Raw genomic sequence first — 16,232 nt, forward strand, 5'->3', positions numbered from 1 at the left:
ACAAAATGAGTAACGCCTCAGAAGTCTTACAGCATATTCCCGTTTCATGCCAAGTAAAATAAATGTTGAGGTTATGTGTAAAAATCAGCTTCTTATTGGCTGTTCTATTTTATTTATTTATTTATTGCCTTCTATGTACTATAACCCACAGAGATCACAACTTCTTATTGTTCTTTGTTTAAAATATAGATGGATAATAATATGGAGGAAGAAATTCAGTGGAAATAATTTGTGATAACATTAAGCTCTAATTGTGAGAATATGAATTATTCCTATTTTATTAAGCTTAAACATTGTGTCCATACTTGGCTTATCCTAATTTTCCAAAACCTGATTTCTTATCATTAAAGAAACAAATAAAGAATTTCAATGCTTTAAAGCTTTTAAAAATGCTTAATTTCAGATTTTTCTAGTGTATATATGTAAAATAAAAAAATGTTCTACTACCAAACATAATTTTAGATTTTTTTTTTCTTTACTGCATGATAATTTCTCATCGTTAAAGCATTTTGAAGCATTTTCAATTTCATCCCATTCCCTTTCTACCAATTTGTGAAATCTAAAGCACATACAAAATTAGCTATAAATTAAATGATCAAAGTGACACGTCTTCTTTGCTCCATGTGTAAAAGTTCATTTCAAAGTGGAGCTTCACCATCAGTGCTCGGAGATTTATTTTTTGATTCTCCCACCAAAGAGTATAGACTCTGGCTGTCTCTTATCACTGTAAATACGAGGAGGCCCATCCTATGAACTGTGAAATTTATGTGCGAGCCTCTGAAGTGGAGATTTCTTTTTCCACACATGAAATGAACTGGCTCTTTAGGTGCTCAGAAAAATCTTGCAGGTAATAATCACAAATTAGTGAATGTTTGTTTCTTGTTCTATTAAATCCATCAACATTTGTAAGTGAAACTGGTGTGTTTATTTGGAGTTATTATTACATTAAATATCCAATGACACTTTTTAAATTGATTTGACCTGAGAATTAGCTCTGCTTTTTTCCCATATGAATGAAAAAGCAATAAATCTTTATATATTTCAGTATGCATCTATTGGCATATAGAAGAGATACCATCAATAGAACCAGCTCCAGTACATTCTCTCCTCGATAAAGATTTGCTCAAATACCATTTATTCATAACAAGCTGGTGTTTAACCAAGACATTAACAGAACACATGAGAAAATGAATACATTTTTACTGATTGCGTTTATTTAGTTTGAATACGTAAAACGGCTTCATTAGAAATGTTTAAATCCAACAGTTTTTCTAATATTTGCTGTTACTTTTATTGAAAGTATTCCAATATTAGAGTTAAAAGCTAAATGAAGCAATAAGATTCTCATATCTGGTGCCCATTAAATTTTTAAAACGATTATATTTTTTGGTTTTCTTTAAATTTAGGAAGTGGAAAGGACAATTATCAACAAAAGAAGGTATCCTATCCAATACTGGCTGCAATACATTTTCTGTAGTGATTCTAAAATTTTCCCCACTAATTCAAAAATTTTCTAGCTTCAGTATTTTCTGCCATTCCTTTAAATGAGTTGTCTTTGCCGTGGCTATTTTTATTTATTTATTTATTTATTTTTGTTTAATTTCCCTCCATGGCTGTAGGTGGCAGTGATGTCTATTTTATCTGGCTCCAGTAGAGCAGCATTCCATTTCCTGTTTATCATTCACAACTAGCTTAGGTGGAGGCAGAAAGTACTAGCTCTACAATCAATGAAACATTTCAGAAAAACCTCCTTACGTTTCACGGGGTAAGAAGAAAGTTTACATACACATTTTTAACCAGTACAATTTCACTTGCCGACACAGACTCTTACGATTATGTATGTATGCTTTATTTGGTAAGCCAACACGTCCTTTTATTGAGCTGCCTCTGAACAAATTAGCTCTCAATCGCCAGTGTGTTGTTACCGTTTTGTCTAACATAGGTGTGTTTTTAACAGATGTACCGTCGTTTCAGTGAGACTAAAGAAAAATGTCCAAAGTCCATTCACGGGGCCTGTTATATAACTGGATGTTACATATGGTGGCCATCTGATTTATGACTCCATCATTCTCTGGAATAAATCCTTGGTGTCGGTAATGTCAGTCAACCACTTCTCGCTGAACTTGCTTTTCCCCGGAGTGTGTATGAGCCGCCTGGACTCGAGTAGGAAGCGGACTTCCACCGGAGCTTCGGGCTCGGTTTTCGATATTTCCATCGCGAAGTAGATGTTGACTCTGTCCCCTATCGGTTTTCTGGCAGTAGGGGCCATGAAAAGGGCCTTGTAGAGGTGGATCTTAAAGTCATCCTCCAGTTCCGTGCGGAGATAGTCCACGTTGTAGACCCAAACCGGCTTGATATCCCATGTTTTAATATATGCCTCAATCTTAAAGTACCCCCCTCCGATGGTGAAGTCTTTGCATAAGCCCCACACAGTGCTGTCCATCATACTGGGCGGGGGGTTTTCAAGTTCCTCCTTTAACAGTCTCTCAAACCGCAATGATTTTATAAGTAAGGAGAGCTCCGCTGCCTCGTTTGTGCCACTGATAGGTTGCTCCATCTTGTCGTTTCAGTCTTGTTATATTAGCGGTTTCTATGGTTACTGAAGAAGTATAAGTCAAATAGAGCCATCTAGTGGCTACCTGCTGTTGTAACATTAACACTTAGTGTAGAACACGTCTCCCTCTGCTGGCTTCTTTATGTAACAACAATACAATTATATAAATTATTTAGATGTAAACTTAATACTTTCTTTTTTATTTTATTTTTTTACAACTATTAATTTCTAAATGTGGAACTCATTTATTATATAGATGCATCACACAACTTGTTTTTTGTTTTCTATTAAGTTTGGTGATTTTGGGGTGTCACGTTGGACACTGGGTTGAGCGGGCGGGCCGAGTTCGACTCCCGCCCTCGGTTCCTTTACCGCCGCATTTCTGTCCCACTTTTTCCTTGCGCCTTTCCTGTTGGATTACTGGGAAATAAATTGCACTACAGCCGAAAAAAATATATTAAAAAAAATAGTTTGGTTATTGTAATTGCGTGGTTAATAAAGGTTTTACTTTTTGAATTGTCTTGTATCAAGAGGCACCAATACTGTAGAAAATAGAACCATCTATTTTGGTGGCTTATTGGTGTAACAACAATAATAAAATGTTCTGTTTTGTTTTTATTACAGGAAGTGAAAGCTACCAGAAACTTTCAGTGCAAATAATTTTTTTTCCTTTTAAAAATGGAGCTAAAGCAACCATAGATCACAGAAGACAAACCTGCCAGGATGCCACATCATTCCAAACAAATATTTTAGCCTCTCCTCTTCTCCCCAGTCTCTTCTCCGCTAATGTTTCCAGCGGGTCGTCAGACGCATGTCACGGCTCAGGTCCACAATCGACAGCGTCACCAAGGCAGTGGGAGGCACAGACCTCATCTCCAGGTTCTCCCGCTTCAAACCTGGCGGTGCCGCAACCAACGGTGCCCTCGCTGAGAAAACGCCGCTGAAAGCCGAGACCCTGAGTGCTAATGACGCCTCTTCTGGAGGAATGAAGGAAAAGGCAGGTGGGACAAATGGAGCAATGGAGGAGGCAGATGAGCAGAGGGAGCAAGTTGCAGAGCAGCCTTTCGTTGCCCAAAAAAAGTCATCGCCCACCTCAACTTCAGCAGCGAACGCAGCCGCTCTGAGCTCTGCCTCGACTGTGGCAAAGCAAACCAGGCAGCTGTTTCACCCAGCAGCTCTGTCCACAAACATGGACGAGACGTACAAGACTCTGTCCAACCACATCAACAGTTACTTTGGTCCAAACACACCGGGAGAAGGTGGCGAGAACAGGCAGCATTTCTCTGAGGCTGTTCCACATGTTACCACCCTGAGAACGACGGAACCCGTTCCTGTTTTGTCTCCAGTTTCGGAGACCAAGAGTACCGAAGCGCCCACTACCTCTCCACCCTCAGAACAACCCAGTCCGGCCGAAGAGACCACCTCCGCTGCTGCCCAAGCTGGTGAGAGCACGGCTGCGTCCGTCTCCCGCAAAAAAGGTTTCACCCACTACCTGTCGTACCCCCGGCCCAGCGTCCAGGCCTTCGTTGGCAGCTACATCGCACCCCTTGTTCCCAAGTTTCGAGGCGATCCGAAAAAAGCGGCGGTCGACAAGGAAAAGTCCGCCGCAGACTGTGTAGCTGAACGCATGGTGGACAAAGCAGTGGAGAAGACCGAGGGTGAAGAGGAAAAAGCTGAAAAGGCAAAGCAGCAGAAGCTGCTAAGTCAAAGGGAAAAGGTAGAGCTATTGCAAAAGTATTCACACTTTTGCAAATTTTTTTTGTCATGTTTCAAACAAAATTGCAACTTCTGTTAAAGTCTTTTGGATTATGTCTACCAGGTTGCACACCTATAGGGGGATAGTTTTGCCCTTTTTTTGTGAAGTATCTGGCTATATGTTTAATATTTTCCTTCCACTTCTGGTTCTCAGTCTCGGGTCTTTTGAAGCCTCTAACAGGTTTCCCCAGCATTTAATCTGCAGCTTTTTCTTGTCAAACAAAAGCATTCTCACAGCATGACGCTACCATACCCATGTCCCACATTGGTGTTTATTTATTTATTTATTTATTTCTAATTTGTCCACCAGATAATAGCCAGAGTGAGCGTGGACAACAGGACCAGAGCCCTGGTGAAGGGTCTGCAGAGGGTCTCCGACGTGGAGCTCCTCACCACTCGAGTGGAGGAGCTCAGCTTTCACCTCCTGGAGTTTCCCGAGACCCGGGGCGTGGCGGTCAAGGTCGGCTTGGACACGCAGCTTTCTGACGATTCCTGCAGTTTGCTTCACTGCCACGTGGTTGTTGGGTTTTACATTCTTGTCATTGTGTCTTTTAGGAGAACCTGTTGCCGTGCTTGCTGCGGTTGCGCCAGGCCAGGGACCTTTCCCTTCAGGCGGCTGTTAGGGAAGCTCTGGCACTGGTTGGCTACACAGACCCGGTCAAAGGCAGAGGAATTAGGGTGCTGGCCATAGATGGAGGAGGCACAAGGTACAACTCTTTAATTTTTTAAAATAGAAAAAAAAAGGATGCTTTATGCAACAGATATTGTTAATCTGAAGATACAAGCTGCAGCCTTTTGAATATTTTGTGAAAACAGTTACTCTGTTACTTTACTGAACATCAAATGGTAATTAGACACATTTCAAAGTCTTTTAAATTATAGGACATGTGCCATGAAAAGTCTTTTGGTGTCAGGAAACTGAAAACGGCTCATCGTTTGATGTTTTAACCAAAACCCTGTAGCCCAATTAACACATACGCCAAACAAACCTGATGTCATTTTCATTTCAGTCGACAGGCATAAATTCTAGCCTGTAGTAGTAGACTGACTACAATCCTATTGGTAAATTAGGCTGTATGTACAAGTATAAACAGGAGCAATAACTTTTTAATTTTAGTTCTGCAATAAATAAAAAAAACATTTTAAAACATGTTTTCTTTCTTACAGCTGAGACATTTTTAAAGAGGCAATTAGCTGTTGCTCTCTGTATGTTGGATTAGCAATGAAAACAAAAAAGCTGACATTTGTTATGCTTTTAGAATCTAAAGTTTGTATTTGGGTTTGCAGAGGACTGCTGGCCCTCCAGACTCTTCACAAGCTGCAAGACCTGACTGGAAAACGCATCCATCAGCTGTTCGACTACATCTGCGGAGTCAGCACTGGTATGATTTGCTCACTTTTGTCGAGCCACTATTTGATCGAATTAACTAACACTTATAAATTGCGTCTAATTATTATTTTTTTTGCTACAGGTGCCATTTTGGCTTTCATGCTGGGGATTTTCCAGATCCCCTTAGAAGAGTGCGAGGATATGTACAGAAAGCTGGGTTCGGACATCTTCAAACAGAACGTCATCGTTGGAACTGTGAAGATGGGCTGGAGCCACGCGTTCTACGACAGCGAGATGTGGGAGAGCATCCTCAAGTTAGTCTCTTTCTGTCCAACTACTCTTTACAGTTTGTGGCTCATTCGCAACTGGAACAGCTTATGTGCTGACTTTGTTTTGTGATCTCTTATTTTTCCTGTAGGGAACGTATGGGTGAGGGGCGCATGATTGAGAGTGCAAAGGACCCACACTGCCCCAAAGTAAGTTCTTTTTTTTTTTTTCTTTTTTTTAGTAAATAGAGATTTTATTATTTTATTTCTTAAAACTAGTAGTAATACATTTATGTTTTTTTGTTGTTGGAATTTTTTACCTTTTTTCTGTAACTACGGTGGGATTGGTTTCTTTTGTTTTGACTTCCAAAAATCTCATACGTTTTTTTTTTGTGTTTGTCCACTAGGTGGCAGCAGTGAGCACCATCGTCAACAGAGGTTTGCCTCTGAAGGCCTACGTGTTCAGGAACTACAGGCTCATGCCCGGAGTGAGGTCCCACTACCTTGGAGACTGCAAACACAAGATGTGGCAGGCCATCCGGGCCTCGTCTGCCGCCCCCGGATACTTCCAGGAATTTGTTCTGGGAAAAGACCTCCATCAGGTACCGGACTGATAAATGGGTCGGCAAAGGTCCGGTCCAGCCAAATTCAGTTCAGCTTTGGCTCAGACGTTTAAGAGGAAGTAGTACAATTGCATAGAACTCAAATGAAAAACGATGTGCAGAAAAGTATCTCAACAATGGCTTTTAATTGTAACGTTGCAGACTTGTAGTTGACTGCAAAGGGATGCAGTCTAATGCTGCTAGAATTTTCTTTGATTACTTTCACTTCACTCGGTGTCACTTTGATTAATGACCGTCTTAGTTAAGGGATAGTAGCACCATGTGTTGCACTGGCTTTGATGTGGGCCAACGAGTTCAATTTTACCCTTCCAGATTTTCACAGAATAGTTTTTTTTTTATTGCAATTAAGTCAGTGCAGGTTCCGGATTAAAGGTGCTGTCAGTTTTTCATTTGCAAAGTGAAAACTCTGTTGAATTTTCCTTCCTCTTCACCTAATGTCCCATTAAAACACTGAAGTTTGGGGTTTTAACATGGGATTGTAAAACAAAATTGATGCGGGATGAATACTTTTTATAATGCTTGGTTCATTTTTCCTCCTACCTCTTTAGTCTTTTTAGTCAGAGTATGTTTGTGCCTCCAGGGAGCTGCCAAACAGACTGGTGTTATTCTATAAAGTTCGATTATTAGGCCAGATATCTTTAGCCGCTCCTATTAGAGAGCAATTAGGCTGGAGGCTTAGCTTCTTTTTGATAACCTACTTAAGCTAAATTAGCTTGGTCCCCATTGCTCTGCTGTTTCCTTCAGCAGATGCTGGTATGGCTGGCTTCTGATTGTGTTTCGGTCAATAAAAGATCCTAATCTCTCAGTTTGCCTTCATCTTTTCCAAGAAGCAAGACGTACAACATATGGCCTCGTGGTTTCCTTTATGTCAAATCCCGTTTCTCGCCAATTCCCATCTGCATGTATCGAATCCTTATGTTCATTCCGTTTGCACGGGCGTGGCCTCATCTCCAGCGAACTCGGGGAACGGCAGCAAGCGAGAAAAGATGGAGACGGATTCGTCGTCCACATTCACTGTGGAGCAGCGCAGGTTGAGCTTACATTACCACCCACAGGCCTGACTCCTACTCGAGTTTTCAGCACCTAGCGGAGGTATTTCGCAGGAAAATCATGCCAAAATACCCACACTGGAGAGACTCACGCACTCACTGATACAGTTTCTGGTACAGAAATCGATATAAATCTGCTAAAATTGCTGTAGACGTTTAGACTTTTATTTCTAGCTGGGATTAATGTGTTGTTGTTTATTTAAGACTGTACACCATCACAAAAGCATCAACACATAAAACTTTTTGGGGCTAACGCAGACTCAAACCAAGACCTGCAGTTCTCTGGCAGACTTCCACATCACCTTCACAGTCATTGAAGTAATCTTTCCTCCTGCAGTGCAGAGGAAGATAAGCAACCACACTCACAGTCACTATCTCACTCTGGATCAGAAGCACGTCGGGGCTCGGGAAAGGTCTCGGCACGGATTCAGGGAGGGGGAAATCTGAGATAAAGTCAAAGTGCTAAATCTTTCTTGCCATTTATTCAGACAGTTTGTCCTTATTTTTTGTTTCGCTCCACAGTTTCTCCCGCAACATACAGTCACTTTATATTACTGTGAGACAATTTAATTCATGAATCAAGCTGAATTCAGAGTAACACAGCTGTGTGACTCAGTATATAGGTCATGTCTTACTTATTTTAGTTTCAGGGAGCTTGTTTACTTCTGGGTAAACAGATTTTTTTTATTTTATATTTTATTTTTGCCAGAGTAGCACATCTCTAACCCAAAGCTGTGTGGCTCAGTGACAGCCTGTCTACTTCGCCTCATTTATCCCCAGAAATCTGTCACCAGGACTATATTTAAACTACGCATCCAAGCACCTCAGCCCATTCTTTACCTTAATCTCTCCCGCTGTCACTTAAGGACGGAGGACTCCTCATCAACAACCCCACGGCTCTGGCCATTCACGAGTGCAAGTGTCTGTGGCCGAACGCACCCCTGGAGTGCGTGTTGTCTCTGGGGACGGGGCGGTACGAGACCGTGGGCACGAACAGCACGAACTACACCAGCTTGAAGACCAAGCTGACTCACGTCATCAGCAGTGCCACGGATACGGAAGGTAAGATGTGTGTGGCAGGGGGAAAAGGATTAAAGCTGCTACCCAATGAAGAAAATAATGTATTTTCTTCTACCAACAAATGAAGACTGAAGTCTTTCTATTTTCTGTCCGGAGTTGCACATTTAAGTCACCTTAAAATGTCTTAAATTATTTTCTGAAAAATGCAAATTTTCCTTAAATTTGTTAATCAGAGGTCTTAAATTTTGCCATGGCAGAACTAGCTCACCTTGTATGTCCTATGACTTTGTCAACGTAAAGTTTGAGTCACCCCCATACATATTCATTGGGTTTTGTGACTTGAGGAAGTTGAGGCTACCGCTAACTAGCTGCTGGTATTATTATTTAGCCCAAATGAGTTTGGGCTAAATAATGAATGTGTCTCTAATCTTCCAAACTGTTGTAATTTTTCTTTATTAAAAAAATGTTGTCACTAAGACTCTTATTTATACTCTACATCTGGACAAGCTCTCTGTTTTTACCCCATGTGATGTCACCGGACATGTTTGCAGCTCAGAAGTTGTTTTCGGATTGCACATTTTATCTTTGAAATATCATGTTTAACCCACTGACCGTAGAGTGCTGTTTCTGTAGGTGCCAGACTCCATCTAAAGCGAGTTTTTACTGATTTCACATCAGAGTGTAGGTCCTGGCTTTGACGTGAACCTTCAATTTCAGAGGTGCACACCATGCTGGACGCCCTGCTGCCACCGGACACCTACTTCCGCTTCAACCCCCACATGAGCGAGGACGTGCCGCTGAACGAGAACCGCCAGGAAAAGCTGAACCTCCTCAAAGGCGAAGGGGATCGCTACCTCGAGCGCAACGAGGCCAAGCTGAAGAAGGCGGCCAGCGTGTTGGGCCAGGAGAAGGGCGCCATCCAGAAGCTGGCCGAGTGGGCCAAGCTGAAGGCCGACATGTACGAGGGAATCCCCTTCGTGTCCAAACTGTAAGTTTTTAAGGCAATGAGGGGCAATGGGGGGCTGGGGGGATGCATTTTCTGACGCATTCTTATTTGGAATTTGATTCATTCCTAAACGTTTACATGGGCTAATCATGATATTAACCCAATGCTAAAAACAGTTTATTTATTACATTATTGAGATGAAAGAAGTGGAGTTAAATAATGTGTTATATATTTTTTTTTGTAGTTTAAAAGGAATATGTGTCATAGGCAATATTATGGCAGATGTAAGATTTAAAAAAGTATCCATTTCTAAAAGAAAAAAAGAAAACTTTGTATAAGTATGAGTTGACTTGAGTTTGAACATTGAAAATGTAAATAACTTACATGTATGAGACACATGTTCATGGCCTGACATGTGGATGTGTGACGTGTTCATTTCAACATGTGTAACAAATGCCTGAAAATAGAGCTGCACCCATCTGTCAGAACTCTTTTTTTTTTCCTCTTGTGCATTAAATGGATAAAATCGACAAAGTCCCCCATTTACATTCTAACGATGCGTTGACCTGCCGCTTGCGCTTAATTAATATTAAAAAAATTCAAGGAATTTGGGAAATTTTCCATTGTCTATACAATTCAAAACTTCTACCTCGGTCGCGGGAACTGCAGAACGTTTATTTTTCATGTGCAAGTCGTTAAGGGAATTAAATTACGAGAAAGTGGGACCTCAAAGAAAACTGGAAATTGGTATCGGCAATGAAATGTCTGATAGGTGCATCTCTACCTGTAAGTGATGTTTGCTTGTGTCCTTGGTAACTTGAACAGATTAGGGTGTAAAGGATATGTGATTGCACGTTGGGAACTGAAATAGGACTGCCTATTACTAACACTGTACAAAAGTAAAACCAGAAAACTTGTGCACTTTGTAGGATAACCTTTTTTTTTTAATCCTAATGAGAAAATGTATTACTATTTGAAACGATCATGAATGTCTTTAAGTTCCTCTTTGTAGATTTTAGGAAGAAAATAAAACAAATGCATTCACTGGCCTCATTTTTTAAATTTTTTCAAAGCATGCTTATTCTGCTTGAAGCATTGACTTTTTGGGCCGTCGTTATGTAAAACCTTTCATATTGTGAGCATGTTTAACGCTATGAGAATCAACTTGCTGTGATTCCTTCTGTCTCTGTTCCTTAATGGAATTTTAAAAAGATCCACAATGTCATGAAACAATAAAAGTTATTATTAAAACGCACTTGATTTCTCGTCTCATCCGAGTCGATGGCACTCTGTGTGACAGTATCGCTTATTATGTTTGACACACTTTCACACTGCACAATAAAGTCGTCACTCAATGCTGATTGTCTTCCCGTTTCTTTCAGCTGCAAATTCCCCGCTTCATTTTTTGATCTCTGTAATTATTATTTGGTGAAATTCTTTGACATCACTAAATGTCTTGCCGTTGTTGCTATGGCCACCATGAGTAATATGTCACCATGGATCTTACCCACAACGACTGCCGATATTTAAAAGTGAAGGATCTTCTCTTATTCTTTCTTTTGTTTTTTTTTTTTTTTTTTACATTTGTTTGGAAAAAAAATACCCTAAATTTTGAAGTAACTTTATCAGCCCTTTATGTAGCTTTCTGTTGCTTTATAAAAAATATAAAAATATTAAAAATCAAAACAAGTCACGTTAGTATGGACACTTTTGCTTTTCTTTGGAAACTTGTAAATACAACTTTAAATGCAGTAACCCTAAAATACTGCACTAACAGGACTCTGTCCATACCAATGAAAGGTCGCTCACCTCAGCATTCTAAGTGCTTGCAGTAGACTGCAAAGTCACTATGCCATTACACAGCAGCAGATTATAAATTTGTTACCCTTCGTCAAAACACACATGCATTTTATGAAGTTAATTTGTCTCATAAACACACAAACCTGATTTGAACCACAGGCTGCACTGCATGGCAGGGATCTCCAAAGTGAATATTACATTGTTTTATATCTTGGCTCAAATAAATTTGAAATAAAATACATATGTAAATACCAGTGGAAATGGTTGCAATTTTTTTTTTTGTAGCATCTCCAGTAAAATAATTTTGTTTCATTAAATTTGAAGTGGTATTTGTTTTTAGGAATAAATACCTGATGGTGCCTAAAGCTCCCCAGTCTTTAAGTCTGTCAACAACTTTTTTCAGAGTTTTTAAAGCCAAAATGCCAAAAACTCTGGTACAGGCAACAAAAAATATATTTTTGTCGCTCACATCACCGCATCATTAGTCGCTTGTTGTGGCAGGACCTGTCTGTCTCTTTCCCACCTCCTCCACAAGCCGGGTTGGATTGTGTGGTCCGGTGGCGTTCCCTAGCAACTGTTGTAGCTCAGTCTTATTTACAATATTGTCGATGTACCCACGCTTGCCTATAATTGTCCCGGATCTGGCAGAAACGGAGCAAGAAGCCGTGTGTCTGCTGTGTGTATGTTTTATTGCTCCAAGTGTATTTTTGTCATGCACGAAAGGATGTGATACGCTTACAATCTCTTTGTTTAGTACAAGTTGTGTGATCTTGTGTTATTATGGATGTGTGTTGTTTTGAAATGCATGATGGGATCCCTGTCTTTCACTGTTCATTCTGGTAGCAAGTGTTCTTACGCACTGTACTTTTTCACATTTTGTCACAACAAATGTCCTTTCTTTCTTGCAAACATAATTTAAAGTCTTGACATGAATTAATTTTATAGAAGCCACTTCTGAACACATCTTCACATTCTAGGTTGCAGCTGATTGGATCCCGCAAGTAAACTTTTATGAAGTCTGACACCTGATGAGCAAATGCAAAACATTCTTTGTAGTTTCCGGTCCCTCGTCCGAGTCCTGCCAGGATAAGATGTGTGATAAAGACCCAGAGGCATCGACAACGGGAAGACTGAAGACTGCTTCACGTCGGCGTTTATCAAATCAAGTCTAGATGGCTGCCGTGCAAACAACACCAGTAGGGGAGCTTAAGTCTGGTGAGTGTCAAAGCAACATGGGCTCATCCTGATTTATCTTTTGTCTTTGTTTAAACAGGCCAGCTCCTAATAGAAACTCTGGAGTGGATCCAGTGATTGTTAAACAGCTCTGAGAGTAAACGTTTTGTCTTTCAGGTGATTTACTTTCTGAGCGTCATGAAACATCTGCTTAAGGTATGGGTAAGTTGTGAGCACTGTAGCACTGGGATGGTATGTCTGCAAGGAAAACATGGGGGCCGCCTCCACGTCTCCTCTCTGAGCAGAAACATTCAGACGGTGGTGTGGCCCCTCCACGTGTCCCTGCCACTCGGTTAGTCCGGGGACACACCTGGACACACAAATGCATCCTATTTGTCTGTCGTCAAAGGTGCCTGTGCCCACTGGTGTAAAGTCTGGACGTTTATGGAGTCTTGACCCCCAACAGTAAGGTAGTGTTGAAAGATAAACTAAAGTAACACGCCGTGGAGCTGTTTTGTGCTTAGCAGAAAGTCCGAAACCACAGTTTTTTTGTTTTCCTGCATGCAGTTGACACTTTTTGTACCCAGTGATTTAACTCCATATCTTATAGGCTCACATTGCTAAAAAAAAAAAAAGTAAGTCTGTGGCCTGTCAGCCTACGTTATCGTCACCTTTACCACATTTTCATATGTTACTGTTAATCCGAATGTGCTCTTATGGTTAATTCTCCAATTTGTCCATATAAAATAACAAACATTGTGCACTTAGCGACGACTGTTTTAGTGACAGCAGTCTTATTGCTTGAGAGAGACGCTCAGCCATTGTCTGACTTCAATTGAGAGAGGTAAGTGTTGGTGAAATGTGCTGTTTAGAGGAATCCTCTGCTATTTAAAATGTGAATTACATTGGTGAGAGATGAGGAAAATGGAAACCATTTCACAAGTGTTATTCCCCATTTTGGACTCGTAGTGCTGCCATTTAAACGATTCTAAGCAGAAAGCTGTGTGGCAGTCTGGTGGTTCTGATTTTAATGTTGTCAATCTATTGTAGAGCAGTTTAGATATTCACACACCACTAACTATTAACAAAATTATTCAAGAATTAAAAATGGCAAAGACCAAGAGTGAATTAAGTTGCCCTCTGCTCCCCTCAACCTGTGACATTTTGATTAGGTCCTTCCTTGTACAATATTTTGTTAACTCCACTCTTCTGGAAGTTTCTTGTTTCCAATACTCATCTCAAGTTTTGCACTTCCCATTTACGCCACTCATTAGGAGATGGCGCTGTCGGTGCGGTTTATTTATTCTCTGGAGACAATTTAACTTGAAGATCTGTCACTCGGATATTATTCTGATGTACAGGTTTCTGTTGGAACAAACGTTTTCCGATAGTCATCTGTAGCTGCGTATAGTAACATTGTAGTACCACTTTAAAAAAAAAACAAAAAAACAAAACATGTCGCTTTATTTTACAATCAAATATAATGTGAAAGATAATAAAACATCAATGATAATTTATTTCACAAAATTCGATCCTGACATTAATAATCCAAAACAGAGATTATAAAAATTTCACAGAATTAACACACAGGAGAGCGGTGGTATTTTTCGCAGAAGAGTGCGCCCTCCCAATCATAGATCGTCTCCTCAGCTGCTGCTGCTTATGACAGCGGCGGGGGAAGCTGGTGAAAATACACAGCTTGCTGTTGCAGCGGCTGGGCTGAGGGGGAACGGACGCACCAGCAGGGGCACGCTCCCTCCAAAGACACACACACACATACACACACACCTCATCGTTTCCAGCAGCATCAAGACACACTCGCTGAAAGAAAAGGGAAACTGCAACCGGATTGCAGAAAACGGTAAGTGAGGACATGCGATTATCTCTTTTTTTTAACCCCGCTCTCCTTAAAAAACGATGGCTTCATTTCCCATTGTTATAATGATTATTACAAAAAAACAAAAAACATATATTGCGGGTATGGGTCATTCAAGTCATTCCTTGGATGCGGCATCCTCACTATCGTAATTACCATCAAGAACGACGTCAGGTGCGAGTGATTGAGGACGGGAGATTGCGTGTGCGTGTTTTTAGCGTCGATTCTGCAGAGCATCAAAGGGCTGAGAGACCGTTGCGGTCTGGGCGCTCGCTGCGCGGCACGCACTGCATCTTGAGGAGCTGCCATCAAAGGCGAGCGGAGGGAGGGAAGGCGGTGTGTTGTGGGTTCGCTTCCCCCCCCACTCCCTACCGCCCCAACCCTCCGGTGGTGCGGCAGGATTTGTATTGCCTACTGCCGGCCGGTGCAGGAAGGCCCCGCAGAAGCTGAGCGGATGGTCGGGCGAAGCCAGCTGGAAGCCCCGCTCCTCCTCCTCCGAGTTCCCTTTTAGTATTTGGACTTAAAGAAAGACAACAAAGGCCTTGTTTTAATTCATCACGCTTTCAGAGTTGCTTCCAATCCCATCTGATCTGGCCCACATAAGCGCATAGAAAATGTAATTCATTGCCACAATCTGGCTAATTTGACCAATTTTGACAGTAGGGATAATTGAAAATTGACCCAAGCGTGAATTTGTCAGATGCATGGCATGGCAAATTAGAGAAGTGATGCTCGGAGATTGCATATTGGAGCATTTTCCTCTCTGGCTGTATGTGTTGCACAATAAACAATCGCAGCAAGTGTTGCTCAGTGACCGAGTGGATGCATATGGCAACTGGGTCTCCACTCATGTCTTTATGTTAGATGGTGATAGATTGACAGGCATAGCTCTGTGTTAAGATGTTTTTTTTGGCATATATTATTCACTTACTGGGATTCAAATGTAGAACCTGGAGAGAAGGAAGGATGGCAAAATGATTGGTAAACATATTGATAGATGAACAGAATATCTAGCTATCTATCTTAGCTGTGGGTGCTACTGTAGAGAAGTTCATTTACTGTCTAACCTTGACAAAAATAAATAGTAATGGAAAGAAATTTGTCAATGGATACTAATCTGGAAAATCTGGTTTGCCAAAACTCACCTTCTGTGTGACTACTGCTGATTTAGCTGGACGAGGAGTCATTTACAGAACAAATCGGCTCATACCTTGGCATGGCATGTGGTGTGTGTGTCTGTGTGTGCTGGCCATTGCTTCCACCTCTGTCAAGTTCTTCTCACAGTAGGAGATCAGACGACGTGGGTTCAGTCTCCTCTGACAGCTACCCCCTCCCCACCTCCATCCACCACCCCATCCCAACCACCAGGCTGTCACAGCAGAGTCAGCTCGGAGCCATTACTCACGACAGATGTGGTGTCACCATCCCGGCTCTCCTCTGTTTTCGTCCACGGCTCATTAGACGGGAAGCCGAGTGGATAAGAGTTTATGGTTGGCTTGGGCGCGTTCCTCGTTCTGTTTGCCGTACCTGTAAGCGACGGCACAACCCAAAGCGCATGAATGTGCTTTCAGTCTCTTCGGGCGTAAGGAAATGTCAAATTTTATTGGTTCTGTGGATTCTACATGAGAAAATGAAAACAAACAAATCAAATCATTGGTTAAGATTCTTTGTAGCAGGTAAGCTAACATGAAGCCCTGGTGCCACATCGCTTTAGACGTCTCTTCTGACAATTTTTTTTAATTTATCCAAGTCCCCATATTTGTCATCCTGCGAACAGATGTACAAATATAACAAATCTAATATATATGCCTGCTTTTTTTAAGTAACAGTTTCTATAAAC

General features: G+C 41.2%; 3 protein-coding genes across 12 annotated transcripts in view; 2 read left to right on the plus strand and 1 right to left on the minus strand.

Moving 5' to 3' along the window:
• Positions 1-1,656: 1,656 nt before the first annotated feature.
• On the plus strand, positions 1,657-10,898 carry pnpla8 (patatin-like phospholipase domain containing 8). 2 transcript variants are annotated; one of them, XR_001659673.1, is made up of 11 exons: positions 1,657-1,765; positions 3,179-4,271; positions 4,620-4,769; positions 4,865-5,016; positions 5,597-5,691; positions 5,782-5,953; positions 6,058-6,115; positions 6,313-6,507; positions 8,444-8,639; positions 9,315-9,754; positions 9,860-10,898. XR_001659673.1 is itself a non-coding variant. In XM_007578829.2 (10 exons), the coding sequence occupies exons 2-10, from the start codon at positions 3,366-3,368 to the stop codon at positions 9,587-9,589; spliced, it is 2,199 nt and encodes a 732-aa protein (XP_007578891.1). In that variant the 5' UTR covers positions 1,657-1,765; positions 3,179-3,365; the 3' UTR covers positions 9,590-10,898. The 2 variants fall into 2 exon arrangements, 1 of the variants encoding a protein (XP_007578891.1); XM_007578829.2 differs by having other exon boundaries at positions 9,315-10,898.
• Positions 1,792-2,625, minus strand: akap14 (A-kinase anchoring protein 14). Its single transcript, XM_007540663.2, has one exon. The coding sequence runs from the start codon at positions 2,555-2,557 to the stop codon at positions 2,054-2,056; it is 504 nt and encodes a 167-aa protein (XP_007540725.1). The 5' UTR covers positions 2,558-2,625; the 3' UTR covers positions 1,792-2,053.
• Positions 10,899-14,163: 3,265 nt separating the features above from the next.
• Positions 14,164-16,232, plus strand: part of nrcama (neuronal cell adhesion molecule a) — a 49,921-nt gene continuing 47,852 nt past the window's right edge. For all 9 annotated transcript variants that reach the window (XM_016664318.1, XM_016664321.1, XM_016664345.1 and 6 more), the window contains exon 1: positions 14,164-14,377. In XM_016664318.1, coding sequence (XP_016519804.1) covers positions 14,179-14,377 — 199 coding nt within the window. In that variant the 5' untranslated portion in view covers positions 14,164-14,178. The remainder of the gene's footprint in view (positions 14,378-16,232) is intronic.

The sequence above is a fragment of the Poecilia formosa genome, unplaced genomic scaffold (genome assembly GCF_000485575.1).
Source record: "Poecilia formosa unplaced genomic scaffold, Poecilia_formosa-5.1.2 Scaffold9, whole genome shotgun sequence".
NCBI classification, from domain to species: Eukaryota; Metazoa; Chordata; class Actinopteri; order Cyprinodontiformes; family Poeciliidae; genus Poecilia; species Poecilia formosa.

What these genes read in the sequence shown, in the direction of transcription:
- akap14 (XM_007540663.2), bottom strand. Translation starts at nt 2,557, where the DNA reads ATGGAGCAACCTATCAGTGGCACAAACGAGGCAGCGGAGCTCTCCTTA.
- pnpla8 (XM_007578829.2), top strand. Translation starts at nt 3,366, where the DNA reads ATGTCACGGCTCAGGTCCACAATCGACAGCGTCACCAAGGCAGTGGGA. An exon ending in TGCTAAGTCAAAGGGAAAAG is followed by an intron (nt 4,272 to 4,619) that starts GTAGAGCTATTG and finishes TTTGTCCACCAG; the next exon opens with ATAATAGCCAGAGTGAGCGT. An exon ending in AGGACCCACACTGCCCCAAA is followed by an intron (nt 6,116 to 6,312) that starts GTAAGTTCTTTT and finishes TTTGTCCACTAG; the next exon opens with GTGGCAGCAGTGAGCACCAT.